This window comes from Rhamphochromis sp. 'chilingali' (assembly GCF_963969265.1).
Source record: "Rhamphochromis sp. 'chilingali' genome assembly, chromosome: 11".
NCBI lineage: Eukaryota > Metazoa > Chordata > Actinopteri > Cichliformes > Cichlidae > Rhamphochromis > Rhamphochromis sp. 'chilingali'.
Window position 1 is genome coordinate 14,085,481 of NC_137938.1, and position 24,088 is coordinate 14,109,568.

Here is a 24,088-nt window from a genome sequence, read left to right on the forward strand (position 1 = left end):
CTGTCTTTTTATTCGATTACTCTTGGCTTTATGTAGTAAAACTGACTTAAAGAAAATAAAACATAAACAACCTCATGCTGCAGACATTACTGACTGGTCATAGGTTTTGAAATTTTGTTGGGTTGTAATCATCAAGTTATGTTCTCCCTTTCTGTGTCTTGACATAAAGTTGGAGTGATTCCGTGTTAGTATAATGCCTGGCTTGATATGACTCACTGGAATTCACAACCACAGCAAAGTAGCACGACAGTGTAAACACTACAGCGTTGTTCAGCAAGCTCGTAAAAGCAAGTAGTGTGTGTGCCTGTGTTTATGTCTGTGTCTGTGACCATTGTGCCTTTTCAACAATGACAGCTTTATTGGACTCAAGGGACAACAAATGAGAGACAGAAAAAAATTGGGCCGTGTGAGCTGAACTAGCAAAAAATGAGTGAATACCATTCGTTTTGTACGTCCTCCTTTTTATTCAGTTTTTTCTTACCGAAAAACAATCCTGCGTGAAAAATGGGCTCCTCTCCTTGATGACCTATTTGTCCACATGTGATCTTTTTATTAGTATACTGGATCTGACTGTATTAATGGAAAAAGTTTCACACCAGTAGTTCTTTAGTTTATAAAGAAATACAAGTTATCCTGCATTTGGAGTGAAAGTTCAGGAATGTGTTATTCTTTGCTTGTTCCAGATACAAATTTGATTACTTTCAGATTTTTGCAGCATTCCTGGCTGCTAACTCTTTGCAGAAGACTCACTGAAATTTTGATTCATATAAGCATGGTGTGTATTTTCAAAATACAGAAAGTAAAGTTTTAAATATTATAGGAGTTCTGTCTTTCATCCCAAAGACAGAATTCCTAAACACAAACTTAATAACGTAGTATATGCAGTGTTGGGAAGGTTACTTTTAAAATGTATTCCACTACAGATTACAGAATACATGCCCCAAAATGTATTTTGTAACGTATTCCGTTACGTTACTCAATGAGAGTAACGTATTCTGAATACTTTGGATTACTTAATATATTATCATGCTTTTTACAACTGCATGAATGTACTGTTGCTGTGTGATTTATTACTATTACTGAAAGCCCACGGCTGATTTGGTGCAACATTTGTTGGATATGGTTCATTTAAGACAGACAATTGCTTTAGTCTACCCAATGTCCTGTGTGGGCTTCCAACCCCTGTGGTCTGACATGTAGGAATGTGTTTGCATTTGTCTCCAAGATACAGTTCATCATAAAATGTTGCTGTAAGCACACCTGTATATGCTAGCAGCTTCAAATCTGCATAGCTGTTGCATTTTAAGTTGAATATGCTTGCAAATAACTTTTCTCCAAAACATAAAAAGGCAAGGCATTTTCAAGCTTTGACTTGCTCCATAAAGTTAGCAAAGCATTTTTATATCTAGTATCCTAGCTTTTTTTTCAGTCTACCATTGCAACATCCCAGAAGGATCAACTTGTGTGAGCTCGCCTGCTGACTAAAAGCTCCAGCTCTGTAATATATAAGTGGTGATTAGAGCACATTGAGTCACTATGTACACATAATGTACAGGCTTGAAAATCAGATTAGAGGAATGCAGAGTGGCTAAAGTAGCTTGATTCATTATGAGAGAAAAAAAGCAACCCCGTTACAGATATAGGGGAATGGAGCTTTATTTGTAGGCCTTATTTTTACAAAATCCAACAGAAATGTGTCTTTTCAAAGATTCATCCATCATTCTTGTTATTACAGCTACAGCTGAAATAAAAACAAGCCTGTGTGTCTATCATACGTCCGGAGAACAATATGATGTTTAGCATTTAAAATTTGACTACTATTTCATCAAAACTATAAAAGAAGTAAATAAGACAACAAGTTACTGTTAATGACTTTATTGATCTTCTTGTTAAAATTCTCAACAACAAATTAAATACAACATTACATCCATGTTAATTAAGATTGCAGTATCATAACTTTGTATTAGCAGAAACATGTGGACTGTGCCGTGAATGTGCTATGCTCAGTAACTTTAAAAATTGTACCAGTTAAATGTCAAATACATGCAGATCCAGAATATGGAGGTCCTAGATGGCAAAAGTTAATCATATACAAGGTTAACATGCAATAAGTATTACACACTAAAAAACAATATATATTAACCCTTTAAAGCCGGTCGGAGCGGGCACGCTCCGTTTTACATAACTATTTTTAAATCCCGGTAGCACTGCAACCACGTAAGCTAGCGCAATAATTTTTTTTGCATATGAAACCGGAGGAGTTGTACTTACATCTTATTCCATCAGCTTGCCCTAGGTCACAGTTTCCTTCTACATATAGCTTTGCAAAAACTTCATAAAAAGCACTTGTAGCAACAAAAACATAATATTACAGAAACACGCTTTGCCAATCCGATCAGCTGTTTGTAACACTTCCTACATCCATCAGCGCGAACTATCGCATGTCCGTCATGACCTGTTCGAAACCGGAAGTGACGTCATTTTGCGGCAATTTAGTTTTTTACCGCTAGTTCATGGCACTAGTTTATGGGCTCAAATTGTGGTTATAAATATTTTAAAATATTTATTATAAATATTTTACAAGTACGAATATTTTGTAAATCAGACAGCATAGTTGTGAACTGAGTTTTGTAACCTGTAAACCAAATATCTGAAAATTTTATGTTTGTGCATCTATGGAAGAGAATTTGTGTCAATGTAAAAGAGATTTGTATTTGTAAAAAAATATTTACACATTACAAATTTGTTTTTTAAGGTCTGGTTACAGATGCAAAGCAAAAAACTATATATTAAACTTAAAAATTTTGACCAAATTCTTCTTCCTTTCAGCTGATTGGTCAATGTCAGGTCAATCACAAATTTAACAATCCAATCAGAGACAGATGGGTTGGGCTGTCGAAGGGGTGCTTTGCTGAGCTGCAGGTCCTGGAAGGGTAATATAGTTTGAAGCTGGAGGATTTCCATATGAATATTCATTATAAGCTAGGTCCCTTAACTTCCGGTAGCTGTTGAAAGGATAAAGCTGTGATATACCAGAAATCCCATTATTACTTTAGTATTACCTAACACAAAGTCAGGGCTGACCTGGGACCTGTGAGTCACACTGCGGAGCATAAAGGCCCTTTCACAACGGCATGCGCTGCACTCACCGCTAAATCAGAGCGAAGGATCCAAAATTTGTTGTGCTGGTCGATGCACTCTTTTGTTTTTTTGGGGCAGCTCTATGTATACTAGATGTGCCTCCTATAAGAAATATAGCATTACTCGCGATATAGGTCTCGATTTTGTCTTTACCACTCCTGATCTCTCCATCTCACTATTTCAGATGGTGGTCAATCCAAGCTCCATGGCAGAGAGAAGCTCTCACCTTCCAGCTCTTTGGAAATCACAGAGGTGAATCGGGTCAGTTGCTCTGAGCTGAAGTGGTTTTTCCAGTCTCCAGCATTGCCTGACAACAAAAACACGCATGCAAAGAGTCACATAAACATAAAAACACCTGATGAGAACAGAAATTGACCATGGAAGAAACTCTGAAAAGACATCTTTGATAACAAACGCGTCCAAGTTGGTGTGTTGTGTTCAATATCACTAATTTTTCAACCCAGTCAGATGTGTCATAATGGGATATGGAAACTCACCTTTTCTTAGGAAAGGAGATTTGTCATGGTCCATGTACACCTTGGGGATCAGACTGAAGTTGGACATGTTGTTGTTCTGCATGCTCTTGAAAGAACAATGCTCTGCTACCTTCTGAATTACTTCTTCAGTCAGATTGCAGCCCAGGAAATCAGAAATACGCCTGAGAGCCGCAGGCAGGTCCTGGAAGAAACACGCTCGTTATATAATGTGAAACAGTCAGTGTTTTTTTAAATTTGGCTTTTATTGAAAACTTATTCTAAAGTCATTTCATGAGCAAACTTTGAAAGGTCAGGGGTTTGAATAGTTTAAGTCACAATTTCAAGTTTTGGCAAGACATAAGTCTGGGTTTGTTTTGCTCAAAGTGACAAATGTGGAGGGTGCACTCCAATGTTCCCTCTAATTTTTCATGTGTCTGAGCGAACACACAAACTCCCTGCGCGGTCCCTTGGACCACTGTGAGCAACATTAGAAGTGTGCACTGTGGTCACGCCAACATCGAATCCATCCAAGTTACATGGTTTATTAAAATAATCAAATTAAAGCATTTATGTTAGACTACTTTTAATTAACTGCTTCAGCACACTGACAATGAAAATTTGAAAAAAAAAAAAAATCTTGTTCATGACCTGTTTAGTATGTTAACACTATTGGAAGTGAAAATAACTCTAACTCCAATTTTGAAAACATAACTTTCTTTCTTTTTTAAATAAAGCTCTGACTTGAATTATGAGTATGAGTCTGTGGTCTGGGAGAGAGTCCTGTAATTCTCTGTTTGCAAAATACAGTATATAATGACCAATGTTGGGCAATTAATTATATAGTTACTTCTTCAAAAAAGTAACTGAGTTTTGCAAACAACGGAGTTTTTTGCAGCTGTTTACCTAAAAATGTAGCCAAGGCATTTTTAAAAATAAATATTTCAAACTATTTACAGAACAATCAGCTGTTCTGCATCAAATTTGATGCCACACAAATTATTTGTGTCACTCCAAAAAATTATTTCTGTCCACTATGAGATAAAGGAGAACAACAGCCTGATACCTGCCTGACAACAGGAGATGTATCACTCCTGTAACACCTGTAACATTCAGTAGTCGCCTCATTGTTCTGACACACACAACAAAACTATTGACTACACTACACACTAACTATACAAGACAACACGCTAACTACACAAGATTTGTGCTAAACGTCGCAAATCACTCACCTGGCAAAACACTGCGGTCACTCCTAAAACTTCCCCCCTTCCTAAACAATAAATGCCATGTTGCCATATCATTTTTGATTGGTCAACATGGTATATTTTTCGACCAATAGGAAAGGGTGGGGGGTTTTTTGGTTTTGTTTTTGCTCACAGGCTTTCGAGCGTTTTCCTTATAAAACACAGTTTTTACCGTTTCTTCCCGCAGTAAATATAAACAACGATAGTATTCAGGAAGAAAACCAAACATTGCATATCTTTTTATCATAACTCTGGTTTTAGGTGGCCTATCAACACAATTTAAAAACTGGTATAAAGTCCACACTTTTTCCGTCAATTGTTTCGTCTGTCCTGCTCACATCTCCAATGGTTGTACACGTTGTCATTAATGTGGCTTCACTCCACATAAGCCACGCCGCTTTGCTAGCTAAAACACCGGTGTCGGCACATAAGGACGCTGTCATAGCCTGTCAACCACATTGATTAGCTGCGAATGTAAATGGCATTATTGGCTGGACTATGGAATATGGTGGCATCGTTCTAATCCCATACAGGAGCAGCCAATCACTCACTGACTAACACTGCAAAACAGAATTGTTAAAGTTTTAATTTTAATTTCAATTCAGGTTAGATTTTTTTTTGTGCACAACACAGATTTTCTGTGCGCAGAGACCGTGCCAGCAGTGCGCAATTGTGCATGTGCGCAGCTTAGAGGGAACATTGGTGCACTCGGGCCTTTAGGTGGAGCATCAAAATATGTGGGAAATTGTGTCTCAAAACTAGGGATGGGAATTTAAACATGTAAAATAATTTATTAATATAATTTAAATAAAAAATAACGCATTTAATCACACTTTGCATTTCAAGCAAAGGGGAACTTTTGTCAATGCACAATTTCCTGGAATACCAACTACACTAATGCACACATCAGATGTACAAAAAGGGAGAAGAAGAACGCGCATTGTTAGGACTGATCGGAGGCAAATTTCATTTCAAAAGACTACCTGACAGAAGCCTTGATAAAAGCATGGTTTTGTGCAAGCTGTCCAAAAAGGAGTTTCCGTACCACCGAAGCACCTCAACCTTACGATACCATCCAAATTCAAAACATGTTGCAGGAGGCACAGAACCTAGCACTGGCAGTGACAATAAAACATATGAACAGTCCAAATTTGATGAAATGACTGGCCCCAGAACCAAAATTAGTAAGCCAATATTGGACAAACTTACCAACTCTCGCATAAAAGGATTGCTCTGGACTGTAGACTACTATCAGTGGTAGAAGATAGGGGGTTAGAAAATGTGCTACAGTTAGCATCAGGTGATCCAACTTTCAACTGCTGTGCCGAAAGACTATTTCAAGTAAAATTGAACAGCCTTATGATATTGAAAGGGAAGCAAAATGAGATGCATTACAGACACCCCTGCTAATATGGAGGAACTACACCAGGAGCAAACAAGACTGGAGCAACAGAAAGAGCCACTCACACAGGATGTTACTACACGGTCAAATGATGGTGTAAACCATGATGTTGAAGAGCAGCAGTAAGGTGACTCCTGTGCGGATGGCGAATTCAGTCGACTGCTTGTTTCGGATGCGAATTTGGCTCAATGATCCGTTCTAATTTTCCTGTAGGAGCTTAATTACTTTCGGTGGGATGTGCTCAGTCTCCAGTGTCATCCAAAGTGTTGCCCAATCGATGCAGTCGAATGTAGGCTGAAAGTCAATAAAGATGATGACCGTCCGTTTCCCACATAAAATTTGCTCCTCACCTGGCAAATACTGAACATCTGGTCACAGGACCCGCGGTGAGATCTGAAGCCGGCTTGCTCTTTGCGGTTCGTTTGTTCGCGATGTTTCTGCAGGCATGATTGAATTACTTTCATGAAGACTTTTCCACTGATCAAGAGCAGACTGATGCCGCATTCGTTTTGGCATTCTCGGTTGTTGCCTTTCTTGAAGATTGGGATAATGATGGCCTTCTCCCATGTTCTTGGAATCGTCTCTGTGCGCCACATTTTTTTGCGGAAGAAGGTGCACTTGTTGGAGAAGAACATCACCGCCAGCCTTGATCGATTCCGCTGTAATTGCATCCACACCAAGCGCTTTTCCATTTTTCAAAGTCCCGATGGCTGTCTTCACCTTTGCCAGGGTTGACTCATCATCGGACCATCGGGGTCTCTGGTGCTTCGATGGGTGGCGGCTCTGCTGGTGGTCCTTGTGGCTCCGTCCAGCACTGTAACCGCTCAGTTGATGATCATACAAAGGTGCCATCAGCCTTTCAGATGTTGTCATTTGTTGATTTGGTTTTTCTACTCAGGCATCAGAGCATTCGATAAATGGTGTGGCACTCATGCTTTGAGGCCACTTCCTCCAAGTCAGCCACTACTTGGTTCCAGTAAGCCTCGCGTTCTTCCTTCAATCGGCGTCAGACGTCCTTGTTGAGCTGACGATATCGTTTAAAGTCGACCAGCTTCACATATTTCGCTTCATCTACCATATCGAGACATTCGTCGGATATCTACGGCTGTGTTCGGCAGCGTGTGGGATGGCACAGGTCTTTGGCGCTTTCCATGATGACGTCCAAAACTTGTTGCTCTTTGACGTTGACATCTTCGGATGGCACCAATGCAGCAAAATGGCTGGATAATGCTATTTGAAATTCTGCCTTGTAAGCGGGATCTGACAGGCATTTCCAGTTGGGCTTTGCCAATGGGTGCGATTTGCATTTGGCTCTTTGTAGTAGAAGATTTATCACGGAAACAGGAGTCAATCAGGATGTAATCCAACATCGCTGAGTCATCACCTGTTGGATTTTGCCATGTGAGTTGATGTTTCTTTGGATGTTAAAATTGGGTGTTTTTCCGATGATGAAGTTGTTGGTGTTGGCGAAGGACAAGAGGCGCAAACCGTTGTTGTTCATTACACCATGTCCAAAATGACCCGACCCCGTGCTCTCCCACCCAGTCCGATTGAATCCAACGTGTGTTGTAGTTGGTTATAGAAATTGTCTCGGTTGGTGTGTAGATGGTAATGAGGTGGGTTTTGATGCTACCGTTGATGGTGAGCACTACAAGGCGATTGAAGATTGGCTGGAATGAGACAACACTCTTGACTGTGCGACGGGCAACCATGAAGCCAACTCCTGCTTTTCGTTTTTCTCCACCCGAGTAGTAGAGTGCCATCTGGTCATCGTTGAGTGATGGTTTGACGACCGTCTGCCCTGATCCTGTGAGTCATAATTTGGATAAAGCTCTGATGTCGATTTTGCAGTTCAGTAGTTCTGGCAATGATTTCAAATTTGTATTTCCACTTTCGGTGTGATGATGTTTCGGTTCCTTCGGCCAGTAGCCCACTTCTCACCAGCATCCTTGTTCCCCAATACTGGCGCATCGGCTGCCCCGGATGCGGTAGCATTAAACAAAGAATTTAGGACATTATTTTCTTGAACTGTCTACTACAGGTTTGTGACTGAGCTTCTTGGAGGTGAGCCATATGTCTTATATTCCGTGGTTTTACCTGCTTTCTGCCACCTGCGTCACACCATGGACTCAAACTACATGGTGAAATTTAAGACTGCCTTCACAAAGGACCTATCCCAGCGTGTAGCTACACTCAACCATCAGTGGCTCAAGATAGCTACTGTGCTTGACCCACGCTTTAAGGATTTAAAGCATCTTGCAAGCGGAGAGCGAGAAGAGTTTTGGACCAGCCTTGAAGCCCTGCTGCAGGAATAGCGTAAAGATGCCACCACAAAGGAGGCAGCAAAGACAATGGGCCTCCTCCTCTCTTCTTTGTCTTCAGACTCTGATTGAGATGAGGATGCCCTGTGCAACAGGGCTCTGAGTTTGTACAGAGCAGAATCCATCATCAGCGAGACAGACTCCCCGCTGCAGTGGTGGTCCAGTCGAGCAGAGACCCACCCACAGCTGTCTGGCCTGGCCTGGAAGCGATGATGATGATGGTTATGCATTTACCTGTCACTTGCAATGTTTCATGTACATGTTACCTGCAGTGAAATGGGTCCCCTTCTAACTATATACACTGCAAAAACATCACATTGGGAAGACAGGTCAGAGAGCTGTCTTCCCAAAGGATGATAAGAAAAACAATGAAATGCACAATACATGAGGGGAGAGGAGGAGAAAAGCAGACTGAGCTCCTGAGAGGAGAGCAGTTTGAGAACAGAAAAAAACACCTCAGCACAAAGCACATGAATCTTCATACCTTACAAGATAAAAACAGATAAAAGCACAGTTACTTTGTCTAAGTAACTGGTTAAAAGACACAGACAGTATGGAGTACGTAGGTATTGTGAGTCCAATGGGTTTGTTATTTTTTGCACTAAAATAGTCGATGATCACACTGTTTTAGCGGAATGTACAAAATAATTTTGGCTAAGGTTACTCACAGTTTAAAGGTGAAACTGGTCAAATAACCTTTTATATTTCTGCTTTATTTTTTTTAAGAAGAAAAACTGCACGTTATGTTGAAATTTTTATCATTATTATTGAAAGACAATACCATTTTGAAAATGTACTTATAACAGTATTTTATTTTAAAGTCTGCCCAATTTTGGCCAGAGATATTATTTTTGCTTCTCTGTTTTGAATTGAAATGCAGTTTAATTTTTTTTTTCCCCCAGAAATTAAGAGCTTGAGTTTACAATTTTCATGACCATGTCTATTATTTATTCTGTCGCCCACTAAAAAAAAACATTTGCGCTTTGAGGCACATTTGCTTGTGCGATTAAATGTGATTAATCAAGATTAATTCATTAATTACAAAACCTCTAGTTAATTAGATTAACTTTCTTTTAATTGAGTCCCACCCCTACTCAAAACACAATATAGATGTAGGTAAGTAACAATTTTTAAAAACACAGTTGTCAGCTTGGTCGAGTGGCCATGGAAGCAGACATCCAACATAAGAACCAAAGAGTCTTTGACTGAATGGAATAGATGGGTTTAAATAACCTCACAGCATATTCCATTCTGCAGGTTTCACTCAGGACTATAGATGATACAAAAGAAATTGCATTGTAACACAGAAATATTTATAAAAATACACTATTTACAAACATTTCCAACTTAGGCCACATTTAAAATAATAACCAACAATAATCCTATTATAAATATGAATGAATGAATAAATAAATTCCCATACCCTATACTCGTGCCTTACTCTCCTCCCGGAACAAATAAATTGTTTGCGGGTCCTGGGGCCAGTGTTGGGGAGTAACGGAATACATGTACCGCCGTTACGTATTTAAAATACAAAATATGAGTAAATGTATTCCGTTACAGTTACCGTTTAAAAAGGTGGTATTTAGAATACAGTTACTTTGTTGAAATAAATGGATTACACGGCGGTACTTCCCTGTTTCATATTGTGGCGGGTCAGGACTGTTTGGGTTTTGTTTGACAGCTATGTTCTGTTGTTCCAGGCGGCAGCGTTACGGTTGCCATGGTGACGCGCTCTCTCTGCGACTGTGTGTTTCCTGGGTTAGAGAGCGCTTTTTTGTTGTTGTTGTTCTCGTGCTAAGCTAATTGGCCTAAAGAATGTAGCCTTATGGCAGTGTAGTCCGTGCTGTAGGGAGAATGGACTGCCATACCTGTTATGTGTCTGTGAGCGAAGGAGGGAGAAAAATGTGAGTGGAAAAGTACGAGCTTTCACAGAGCAGAAACAATAATAACCACTGCAGCCAAGAAGAGTGCCTGACGAGCCCAGTTGTAAGTAAGCTATTAAGACTCGAGTGTACACTGTGTTCGTGTTTTCCTCCGAAACAATAAGTTCCGTTGGAGCAGCCTTTCAACGCTTCTCTCTGTCTCTATTTTTCGGCTACGAGCCCGACTCGGAACCGACGTATTAGCCAGAGGTCCCTTTACTACGGTTCGGAGCCACGGACCTTCAGTAATAGTAATAAATCACACAGCAACAGTACATTCATACAGTTGTAAAAAGCATGATAATATATTAAGTAATCCAAAGTATTCAGAATACATTACTCTCATTGAGTAACGTAACGGAATACATTACAAAATACATTTTGGGGCATGTATTCTGTAATCTGTAGTGGAATACATTTTAAAAGTAACCTTCCCAACACTGCCTGGGGCACAATCTTCCCCGATCATAACATTGCAACCAGGAAGCAGCAGAGGTGAGTAAAAGGCTGAAAAAACTATTTCTTTCTATGATGTTCTAGCTGACTACTATGATTTATGTTTGCAAAAATTCATGTTATTTAACCAACAGATTTGTATATTGTAGAGCTGGGCGATAGAACGATAACGATATGTATTGCGAAATAACTTTTTCTCGATAGAAAAATTAAACTATTGCGATAGGCCTCACCGCTCTTGTCCTCTTAAAAAAAACAAAAAACAAAAAAAACCAGCCAATCCAAATTAAGTAGCGCAGAGCCGAACCAATCGCAGCCGCAGCGTCACGTCACGTGACTTGTTACGTACAGCACAAGTGCCAAGCCGCACATGTGTATTTGTTTTGGGAAGCAGCCAGCCGGCGTGCCGCCCGGGTAACGGAGGAAATGAGTGTGCTGACTAGAGAAAAATCAACCGAGAGCGTGACCGAAGAGAAAACAGATGATGGTTCCAATGCCGGAGAGATTGTCGAACGGAAGAGCCATAGAAGCTCCGTAGTGTGAAGGTATTTCGGCTATTTCAAGTCTGACAAAAAACAGAGTAGCGCGCACTGTAAATTGTGCCAAAAGCAAGTCTGGAAATGCAATAAAGCGGTGCATGCTCAATCTCTGACTGGAAGCACTAATTCGTCATTCGGCTTTTGTCAGACTAAAGTAACTGTTAAAACTGTTTGAAAAGCTAAGCTATACAACAAGGAGAGATTGAGAATTTCCTTTTAGTTCTCAGTTTATTTGATATTGACAAAAGTTAGTCAATTTTGTCTGTTCTTCTGTAAAACAAACTAAGATTTATTTTTAGAATTAATATTTTGTTTCTAAGTGGAATTGACAATTTAGTAGTCTGTTTCGTTTGTTCTATTTTGAAACTTAAACGCTTTAGCGGCTGCCTTTTGTGTAGTTTGCAATATTTGCCTTTATTTATCTGAAAAAGTCTCATGTTCCTTTAGTACATCTACCCTGTTGAACTTATTATGGGAAATAAATATTTAAATCAAAACAAGCTGCTGATTATTTCACATTTTACTTGTGAGCAACGGCACATTTAAATCTAACAAATATAGTTATTTGGCTTATATCGTGATAGATATCGTTATTGCCTGAAATGAAAAAAACATATCGTGATATGAAAAAATCTCATATCGCCCAGCTCTAGTATATTGATATAGATCGCTTTCTTTACTTGTATATTGTAGGCGAATGCCGTAGTGACGAGGTGCAGGCTGAAGTTGAGCAAGACAACCGCACCCACAAATACACACACAGCTAACAACAGCTGCTCATGTAATTCAGCTGATGACCTGATAATGAATAAAAGTTTCAACAGTCCTCCAATTACTTTCTGTTTACTTCAATGCAGAATATGACAATTGAAAATATAACAAGAGAAAGTGTGAGTTAAAATATTTATTCTGTGCAGGTAATGGCAGCTCTCTGTTACACCTGTCTCTCATAGTGTGCACGCACACACTGACAATGCGGTGCACTATGAGACACTGTGTCTGGTAGTTTAGTCAAGAAAAAAAAAAAACCTCACATGAAATACTTTCCTTTCAGTGAAAACATTGGAAGTGTTTTACCTGAGCCATTTCTTCATATGTAATGTACATTATTCTGTCTCCCAGTTCACTGTTTCTCCAACTCTTCATGTGGTCTGTCCATTTTCCAAACATCACTGCAAATGAAGCAGACATTGGCTGACCAGTTACAGATCCAACCACTATTGTGATAGAACTTGCAAATATTGATTTTCTTGCATGTCTCCTCTTGTGCATATGTGATCTCTGACCTTTGCCCTCAAGAAATTTATCCATGAACTCATCAAAGGTTCCTGGATCCTCAAGGAAGCCAGCCATCTGGTGGAAGTAGTATGAAGACACCATGATGTCCTTTGGGTTCCTCATGACGTAGATCACCTACAGCAGAAAGAGTGCAAAAACATACGTGTGTGTAAAGTCTCTTACACAATCAGGAACACATTGGGAATATCACACAGAGTCATTACCTTTGCTTTGGAGGTACAGAAGGAAGGGGGCATGAGGTTGTAGGGAAAATGTGAGACCAGTGCCCGTGGAGATGCCAGCTTATCCACCACCCGTGCCAGTTGTTTCTCTTCCAGCCATGGGACTCTCTCCCAGTTAGGAATGGTATGGATGGGGGTCAGATCCCCCCCATTCAGCACCAGTGGGAGGATCTCCTGCATCCAGATTGTACCTGAAGAAATAGCAATAAAAAAATAAATGAGTATGAGCTACAGGGCCCTATTTCAGGAAGCCGGTTTAGTGCAAACTCTGAGTAAGTATACCCTGAGTTAACGAAAACTCTGGGTTTTCGGTTTCACAAAGCGAGTTTAGATTAATTCTGAGCAGTGTTGGGACTAACGCGTTATTAAGTAACGCGTTACAGTAACTACGTTATTATTGTGGTAACGAGCACGGTAACTAGTTATTATGCCAAAATCAGGAACGCGTTAGTCGTTACTGGGATTTAAATAGGCTCGTTACTCGTTACTTCGTGTGGTGGCTATGGAGCTTCCACAGATTCAGTAACATTAACAAGTGGTGGAGGGCAGCAGGTGGAGGATGGAAAGAGGACGCAGAAGGAAAAGAGACCCGAGGCGGCCGCCAGTCCAAGTGTGAACTGAACTTCAGGTAAGAAGTTATGACCTGCAGTCTCTCTGGGTCAGATATGAACCAAGTTTAGGTGGAGTTTATTTTCGTTATTCTGACTTTTTCCGTACTGCGTGCTAGCTAGCATGACGGAGTTTCTATACAGCTGGGTGGTGCTATGATACTGATGTTGAACTTTATTTTGTTCATAAGTTATTAGAGTTGCCAACCGTCCCGTCTGGTATTCAGAGAAAATATTAGGCGTTTCTTATTGAGGTGAAAAGGAACAGTTTGTCCCGTAATTCAGCTACAATGAAAAAGGCACAAAGCTGGAGTTATTCTGTGTCTTTACGCTGCACAGCTGCCTCTTCTTCTCTCATTCTCCCCCCTCCCTCCCTCTCCTGTTTCTACTTCAATCATGAAAACTGATCAATGATCAGCTGATCGGCTTTTCTCTCTTGTTTGTTTATCGCTCACTTTGCGCCAAAAGAGGAAACCAGCGGATGTCGCGCTAAACAACAGCAGCATGTTTAAGCTTGATCAGCTATTGTTAGAATTTATTTAATATTAATTTCTAATATCGGCTGATGTTTGCTGGAGCCACAGCTGTAAAGCTGCTGGTCATGATATCAGTTTGGTTATCTGGTGAGAGGGAAACATGAAGATGAAACCAGGAGATGTCCTTACTGAAGCATCAGAGCTGAACAGGTGATGGAGAAACAGGTTTACCTTTTAGGTGACATGAATGAGTTGAAGGGAAGTTATGAACTGTTTCTGAGAGACAAATAACCCCAGGATCCTTTTCTAAGTAGCTGACAGCTGGTAACTGTGCAGGGGCGGATCTAGCAAAGTGTGGCCAAGGGGGCAGGTAGGGCATTAACAGGGAGAGGGGGGCACAAGGAAATACTTTTCTTTCTTATTCCCATTTAAAATGTCTAGCTTTTAAAAAATAATTATCTGAATCTTACAACAAACGATTGATAGATTGATGCATATATACCATCAAAACAGTGTACATCACTGTCACAACAGTGTTTATTTTCATTCAAAGGCTTTATGATTTTTCCTATAATGGTGGGCCAGTCTCTAGTCAAAATGCCCGGGCCAATTTTCTGTCCCAGTCCAGCCCTGTATGCAGCTCATCTGCAGTCTGGTGTTACCTACATCTTCGTATTCAGAAGGCAGAATTTCCGAGTTCTGAGTACAATCGAAAGCACCACGACTGCAGTTTTTGTGTTGGATGTAAAAGGCGCGCATGACGCTGTGACGTAGGCTAGAATCATGGCAGCAGTCAATGACGGTCCAGGCGTGGGATTTCTCTCGTGGAAATGTGCACATTATCTTTTCCTTTCTATTGGTAGGTGGCACAGTGCACTTGTGGCAAGTAAGCAAGCTAGAAGACTGGCAAAGTTATGGAAGAAACACATTAACAAGAGAATTCTGAGTAAAACCAAAGTTACTTTCCCTAGTAACTAGTTACTTTGAAAGTAATGAGTAACTTTAAGTAACTGAGTTACTTTTGAGAGAAGTAACTAGTAATGTAACTAAGTTACTATTTTAAAGTAACTTACCCAACACTGATTCTGAGTGAGTTACTATGACGACACACTCCGTGAAGCTAACCTGCCCCCTAGCAGGTTTACTTCAACTAACCCTGACCTTCTCCGCCTCTTTGTCAGAAACCTGACTGTAGGAAGTGTCAGACATGGCATGCCCCTTCCTTGAAGAGCCAGTAGATGTTGAAGCCCAAATTCTCCGCAGAGCTTTCCGCCGGGAGAGAGTGATTAGAGCGCGTTTGGACATTTTATCATTTCCTGATGATTTTCTGTGTGAACGTCACCGTTTTTCAGCACAATCTATAATTTATTTGAATAACATCCTCAGGACTAATATTGCTCATGTGACACATCGCGGACATCCTCTCAGTTCTGTACATATTATTTGTATTGCACTTCGGTTTTTTGCAAACGGGAGCTTTCTGTATAATATTGGTGACGCTGAGCACGTTTCCAAGGCTACCGTCTGTCGGGCAGTCAGGAATGTTACAGTTGCACTGAAACGTCTCCTGTACTCGTTTGTGGTGTTCCCCGGTCATAGACCCACAAGATTTATCAAAGAGGGATGCCACAAAATTGCAGGTAGCAGGATGAACGAAACTTAATTCATGATGTGGTGATACTTGAACTACTACTTAAATTTTACATTTATTCTCACGGTTCCCAGGCGTGATTGGCTGTATAGATGGCACTCACATTCCAATCATTGCTCCTTCAGTAAATGAAGGAGACTATGTGAACAGGAAGTCTTTCCACAGCATTAATGTACAGGTACATAGCTCCCTGTAGCATTTCAAACTAACAAATTATTTATTATAGTAATGGATGCTAATTTGTGTTCTCTGCACTGTGAAGATCATATGTGATGCTGCCAACATTATCACAAATATGGAAGCCAACTGCTCAGCCTCTGTGAGTGGTGGTGGTGGACGACCTCCACCTGTTTTTCGGGCCTCCGCTTTTTTTCTGTTGGCTATAACGGGTCACATTTGAGCATACTAGGGCTGAACGATTATGGAAAATAATCTAATTGCGATTTTTTGCCCCAATATTGCGATTGCGATGCGATATGCGATTATTTTTTAAGGTCTTTGTCTTCTGTATTATTAAACAAAGACAAGCAATACATCATATAGTATGGCCAATACTATATTACATTAATTTTAAACTGTTCTTTCCTGGAAGACAGACCTCTGTTATGATGACATGAGGTGATGCATGAATTGATGACTGACATTTTTATTTAACTTCTTCAATCACAACAGTATATTTGAACATACACAATAGTTTATTTTTAGCTTACAAACATCTGAGCATAAAGTGCTGGCAAGGAACCCTGGTGTAAACATTAAAATGAAAGTCAGTACAATGTGCAGATTGCAGAAATATACATTAAAAAAAATCAGTGGCTTTACCACACTCAGTTTTTCGACATCTGTGAACTACTAGACAGTCATTCAATTAAAAAATAATATTAAATAAATAAAACTAATAAATAAAAAATACACACATCTTACTGATCTCTGCAGTCAGTAACATTACACATAAAGTGCAAACATAATAGCAATTGTATAAACACACACACAAACACGCCTTTAAAATTTAAAGGCGTGAAATTGGACGGTCTAGTTCTGATTAGCGTCACCGCTGTCTCGGTGGAGTTTAATAAACTCGGCCGTCTGCTTCTTGCTATCTAAAATATAACCAGACACTGGTGTAAATTCTCGACTGTCTCATACTTCTGTTTAATAAGTTTTCTGTTTGACGTTTAGTCAGCTGTGTGAAAACCAAGGAGGAACCCACCCGGGGGATTAATAAAGTTTTATTTTATCTAATCTAATAACTTTAATCTCAGCCAAACCGATTTACTCATGAACAAACAAAACACTGAAAAAAGCCCAACAATAACATTTTTAGGTTGTCTAAGTGACTTATATATTACGTTTAACCCGAGCAGCGAAACTCCGCGGTGATCTGAAAATGATGTGCCGGGAGTTGTGCCGTTCTCGGCCGCATCAGTAATCCTCGAGCTCCCGGCTAGCTGTCGAGCTGGTGGGTAGCAGACGCCTCTGAAAACGTCGAAGCACTTTTGCAAATATGGGATATCTTGATAAACCGAGCAGATATTTGATGTTTACACAACTACTTTCTCGCCTGAAAATATGTTAAAAGTTTATTTTGTGACCCAGAAAGATTAGTATGAGTAATTTTAAAACTTAGTAGCGGCCGCCATTGCTGGAAACTGGAGTTTGGCTGGGCCGCGCTATGAATTCTGGGATATGGTAGTAATTTGGACAGCCTTATAATCGCAGTATAATCGCAGCCTTTGCGGTTAGAAAATTGCACTTGATCATGTCGCGATATTATCGCAAATGCGATATATCGTTCAGCCCTAGAGCATACAGAGTAAGCAAATATGTAATTGTAATGTGCTCAGATAATTTCAATAAGTGCTTACAGAGGGGAAATTAATGTAGCCTCTAACTGCAATTGATTTACATCGGACAAACAGACCAAGCACTATGGCTCATAATACAATTACACCTTACCTGTTTGGACTATATTTTTATATTTCATTTTTACTTGCTGCCAGGAACGTTTGGGGCCTGTTGGGTTGCACCTGCGCTCACGTCACATCACAAAATAAAATGTATAAAATATAAAATAAAATAAAATATAATAAAATAACGTGTTAAATGGGTGGAAATCCCTAGATCAATGTTTAAATTAACACTCACGCATTGACTCTGTCGGCTATGTTTTGCCATGCATGCTCCCTTTCTTTTGCAGCTGAGGCTGTGTTACTTTTTTTCCGCAAAATTTGCATGTTATCGGCATATGCTGCCATCAGAATTTCGGCCTCAAGTGCTGTAAAATACATTGACCGCGCCTTCTTTCCCTCCGTCTCCATGGTGACTCGCTTAATCTGTGCTCCACTAATCAGGGCTTTATGTATCCTTGTGCGCGCGTTTAACTTGGGGTTAAAGCAACTCCGCGTTGATTGAACTAATTGTTATCAGCCTTTCTGAAACCGAATATTCCGAGTTGGACAGTTCGGGGTTACTCAACCCTGAGTATCGTTTTTCACTCTGAGTTTTCTAAACCGGCTTCCTGAAATAGGGCCCAGGTCTTCAAGTATAACTGCATAACGGGTTAACAGAAACAATAGTGGGAACCGGTGCTTAGTATCAGGAACGCTTATGAAAATCGGTCTTAGTAAATGTGAGCACAGTTTGTAACTGCTCTCCAATTAAAGATCCTGCACATCATACACACACATGACTGCCAGGTGCAGTGCTTTCCATCATCTCAACACACTCTTTTCACTTGTTGGTATATTTCATCTCTATCATTAACCACGCTAATCTGCTGGACATCCTTTCTACCTTGTCTTGACTAGCCAGTTGTTACAAGCCCCATTTTCTTTTCTTAGTGTGCAGCCTCACATACAACTCATTATAAACCATTTCCTTTCATAAGCGCTCTCTTTGCTGTATGACAAGCTCCCAGTACTCAGGTCTTTCTTCACTTTGGATACTTTCCTGTAGTTCTTCTTTTCACAACAAGTCTACTTGTTGTTTGGAAACTATCCAGAGGATACATTCTGCGCAGTTTTCCCAGACATCTGATAACCCTTGCCTTCCACCCAGAGCTATCTTAAATCCTCTCTGAACTCTGTGCAACATTCTTTGCTCTTCAACTTCAGCGACTCATCTGCCTAGCTACATTCTCACCTGCCACTACCTTGCAGACTCCCATTTCCTTCAAACTGCACATTTTATACACTTTTATACATCCCTCTATGTTCCTCCCTCTTCTTGAAGTACGTGTTCACCACAGCCATTTGCATCATTTTTCACAATATCATAACAGTTGACACACGGCTTTGGAGTGACTGGAAAAACTTTGCATAACTCTTGCATAGTGCACAGTATCTAGGCTTACTTAACCACATATATAGGTTTATGCAGTCTCTAGCCTTCAAAGGCAAACTGGTAATAGTAAACATTCAGGTTGAGCAGCAAACTGTTCAAGGACGGTGTTGTGCCAAAAAGTGATTGCCTGCCAAAAACTGATTTCCAATGTTTCCGTGTATTTTTTATGTGTAATATCTTTACGTATGTTCGTAAACAGACTTCGGTGAACAGGGTTTACAAAGGGGTTATATATAGAATTAAAAAATTATCTGTTTTTCAAGTATCTTTACAACTCTGTGTTATTGTACTTACATTATAACCAATTTGGTCGTTTATCCCCACTTAAAATATTTTTACAGAACTATTGTAATATTTGCTGCCATTTCTGTTGTCCTCTTGGCCAGCTTACTCTTACAAAAGACATTTTTAATGTTAATGACATTTTTTTAACTGCATAAATAAAGGTTACGTAAAAGTCACTGCCAAAAACTGATTGCGGCTTCTACCTTCTTACACTAATGTTGTTTGTGGCTCAAGATGACTTTATGTCATCCATAAGGGATGCATTTGACATATGTTTCACATATTATAGGCCAACACTTATAGCAGTTTAAATACGAGCAATCAGTTTTTGGCAAATACCGGAAATCACTTTTTGGCAGAACAACTGTTGTACTGTACAACAACTGTTGTATTGTACAACAACGGCGTACAATTCACTCGCGAACCTCATTTATTTTCACCCTCACCCGCAGACTCTGCGTGCTCTGTCTGACACCACTTACACAGATAAATGCGCAGGTGCAGCGTCTATCATCAAATTCTACCATCACAAAGGTTTAGTCATCAGTTTTCTGTGAAGTAAAAGCCGCTTGAGTGTTTTACAGAAGCTCTCACCTGACTTCGGGTAGGTAACAGCCAGGACGTCGTCGTCTTCAAACTTGAATCCCTGAGCAAACTCCAAACTCTCATAAGAGTGAGTTTCCTTGGGCACAATCAGTCCGTGATAGTGCAGGTACATCTCCTCGGAAATCGACATTTTTCGAAGTATGCAGAGAAAGTGTAGCTGTCAGTAACCGTCGTACTTCCCCGCCACGTTCACGCACGGTGGGAAATCACAGAGGAGGCGAAAATGCAAATCAAACAGTAAATATTTACTTTCCTCGTGCCCAGTGCTTGATTCCTTAAACATCTCCAAAGTTATTTATTATGTTACTTATGACCTCAAAATTACTATTCAGACTAATAGCAATTAACTGTCCCACAATCATGTCGAATAAAGTAATAGCCAGCTTTTACAGGGTAACGTGAAGGCAGCACGTGATTTTCTGTATGGCGCCTGATTTACAATTAGGTTTTGTTCGATACAGCAATATATATATATATATATATATATATATATATATATATCAGGTCAATACAGGGGCACTATTATGGGCAGAAATCTGTGCCATCAGAAACTGAATTTGAATAAGTTCAATTTGAATTTGAATTGCTCCGATTGAATCTGAATTGTAACTTGAATAAATGCTTTTGAAAACTGAATTTGAATTAGTCTAATTTGAAATTGAATTTATGGTTTGAAAATGATCATCACTAAATTGAAATTGAATTTTATATTTTGAAAATGAATTGATTTGCTTTGAAACTGCATTTTATCCTTTAAAAATTCAGCTCTCGAATAATTTCAGTTTCACTTCTCACCATTCAGTTTCAGTTCTACAATTCAATTTCAGTTCCAAAATTCAGTTTTTTGGAATTTACATCCGATTCCGGTTCAAGCGCAGATTAATAGAACTACGTTTTACTAGCGGACCGAAAGTGTTACTGACGGGAATCTACAGCGTCTTGAGCTGAATTAAGACTTCAGAAGTCATTCGTCATGTCGAATGACCAGCGGATAAACTCTCAGGTTGGTAATAAATGTATTACATGTATAAGAACAAGCGTCATGTTAACAAATGATAGCCGTGCAGTAACTTTTATGCTTATTGTAGCTGTTAGCTAAAAACGCTAATTTAGCGTAGTTTGCCCTGAATTCAGCTTTGACAAACAAATATGATCGACTGTTTCTAGTAGAATTCCAGAGTTGTCATCTTGTACCCTCTCAGAGTACCCCCTCTGTATGCTTGCAGAGACCCCTACAGTAGGGAAACATGCAAAACGGTGCCCAAACCTTTGTATTTTAGCTTCATTTATGTCTTACACAGCATCCCAACTCTTTAGCTAACTTAATAACTTTAGCTAAAGTGAATAGTTAGTCTAATTCATTAGTGCAGCATTACTGGATCACCTCTGTTTGAAGTGATATAATGTGGATGTGGATGTAAGTTCCAAAAAACTGAATTTTGGAACTGAAATTGAATTGTAGAACTGAAACTGAATGGTGAGAAGTGAAACTGAAATTATTCGAGAGCTGAATTTTTAAAGGATAAAATGCAGTTTCAAAGCAAATCAATTCATTTTCAAAATATAAAATTAAATTTCATTTTAGTGATGATCATTTTCAAAGCATAAATTCAATTTCAAATTAGACTAATTCAAATTCATTTTTCAAAAGCATTTATTCAAGTTACAATTCAGATTGTAAGCAATTCAAATTCAAATTGAACTTATTCAAATTCAGTTTCTGATGGCACAGATTTCTGCCCATAGGTATCGTCACTGATTTCTAGAATCGATTCAATTCCGATTCACAAGGCCCCGAATCAATTCGATCCACGATTCGATTTAATTCGATTCGATTTAAATCTGGGAAATTTTGACAGTCAGAAATATTATAATTCAGATCAGTACATTTACATATTTTTGTATCAATAAAAAGGAAGCTGACACACGCAAGACTTTATCACAGGTGTAAGCGTCACAGCAGATGCCTTTGTGTCAAAGTAGCTGAAGATAAAACACAGAAAAACATGAAGGTGATTTTCCTGGCCTGGGATTTTATAAAAAATATTCTGCAGTACATCAAAAACGAAAGAAAACCATTAATCAACATATGAACATCACCTCTGACGTTACAGCGGTTTTATTAGAGACACGGCTAAGCGTTTTGCATTTTGAATAATTTTAAAAAGTTTAAATTTGTTCAGTATTGAACAGCAGAAATGAGGTTTTCTTTTCAGAAGAATGTAAAAGGGGGGAAAAAACAGCGGCCGACAGCGCTGTAAACTATGGTAGACTTGTGCGTAGCAAGCAAGCGAATAACGCAGAAAACAGATTTTTAGACGGGAAACTGTTCTTGAAGTACAGAGAGAGAGAGAGAGAGAAAGAGAGAGTGCTGTGCATAATGGTGGAAGCAAAACAGTAAAAGTCAGAGTGAATTCATGACGATGTTTATGTGAAGCGTAGTTTGGATCTTCTTTTGCTGCTGGTTCGGTCAATATTGTTTGGAGAGAGATCAAACTAACAGCTTTAGAATCAGCGCATAAAGGGCGTGAACACAAAGCGCGGACCCGCCGACAGATCAGAATCAGCGAGCTGTCGGCTTTCAGCCCCGACTGTGAGAAAGGCGACATCTAACTGATTCTGATTCGCGGGTCGCGCTGTGTGTTTAAGTCTATGTGCAGAATCCGTGTACCTGCTCTCATTTACTGTCTTAGCTGTTTGGTGGTTGTTGAAATTTTGTGAGATTTCACCAGAGATTCTGGCATTTCGGGCAAAATAAATTTATATTAAAAAATCGATTCAGGATTTTAATGAATCGATTTTACGTTATCCAAGCCAGAATCGATTTTAATCGATAAATCGATTATAAAAACCCACCCCTACTTTTAACGTATAAAGCTTATGTAGAGGAGAGACGTGTGTTGTGAGTTATGAGATAAAACATCAGCAATTTGCAAACACATTTCAGTTACCACTAAATGACCCAGGGTTTACTTTCCCAAATACTCAGTTAACCCAACAAAACACGCCTTCCAGCTTTTCATTGATTTTGAATCTGGGTTTTTTTTTGGAGACCTGGAATATAAATGTGTCTGCCTCCAAAGCACTTTAGGGCAGCTTAAAGTTATAGACATGACCGGCAAGACAAAAAGGTTCAGAGATTTTTCATAGTGCATGTTTGAGGTATATTTTTTCCCAAATGATAATTTATTTATCACAATTCAGTGGGTTTTATACTCAATTTAGCAGATATAAATAACCTCTCCCTTCGAATATTTTCCTGTATTTTTTATTCCACCACCACACCATACACTTTCTTGGCAGTTTTTCTCAGCACATACTTCAGTCATATTGCAGACTTCACCACAGTACAGAAAGCTAACTTGTTTAGCCTGCACTAAACTGTACAGCATTTTAACACAACCTCTGAGTAAGACACAGTTAGCATACTTCAATTTGTCTTTTAAGACTTTCACGACACATTTCTCTGCACCAGCGTCACATACGTGTTTCACTTTTGACTTCCTCATGGTGGTTAAGGATAGAAATAGAAATGTCTGATCACAGATCAGTTGCCCACTTTGCCTCAGTCCATTTTAAAAGAGCTTGTGCTCAATGAAGATGGTGATGTTTCTGGTTCTTGTTCATATGTGGCTTCTCCTTTGCAGAGAGACAGGGCTTTAACCTGAATTTGTGACCTGTGTTCACAGACAAGGATTTCTAGAAGTGCTCCACTACCCATCCCATAGTTTTCATGACAGAAACCTGGTTTTTATGCAGTACTGCCTGAAGATCAAGGGCCAATTTTAATTTTTAGCATTGTTCCTGGTTGTTAGTGCAATTTCCCTAGTACGTATACCTTCCAGAAAAAAAACTTAGTATTCCAAAATGCTTTGATAATTTCCAGGTTGGATGGAGCCAAGTCCTGATGACCACGGGCTGGTCTGAACCAAAAGACCCTTGTGTTCTTACTAAATTAGTCTTGGCTGTATTTAGTAAACTAACTTAAAGAACAAACAAACTATGACCAGCCTTATGCTGCACACATTACTGACTGCAGCATAAAGCTGGATCATAGGTTTTTTAAAACTTTGTTAAGTTGTAGCCTTCAAATGTC

At 39.5% G+C, this 24,088-nt stretch overlaps 1 protein-coding gene across 1 annotated transcript; it reads right to left on the reverse strand.

Annotated features, from left to right (window-relative positions):
* Positions 1-1,868: 1,868 nt before the first annotated feature.
* Positions 1,869-20,171, reverse strand: LOC308406430 (sulfotransferase 2B1-like). Its single transcript, XM_080897443.1, has 6 exons — positions 19,981-20,171; positions 13,007-13,215; positions 12,791-12,917; positions 12,582-12,676; positions 3,639-3,819; positions 1,869-3,448 (listed from the first exon to the last, which is right to left on the reverse strand). The coding sequence occupies exons 1-6, from the start codon at positions 20,120-20,122 to the stop codon at positions 3,333-3,335; spliced, it is 870 nt and encodes a 289-aa protein (XP_080753569.1). The 5' UTR covers positions 20,123-20,171; the 3' UTR covers positions 1,869-3,332.
* Between the last annotated feature and the right edge of the window lie 3,917 nt (positions 20,172-24,088).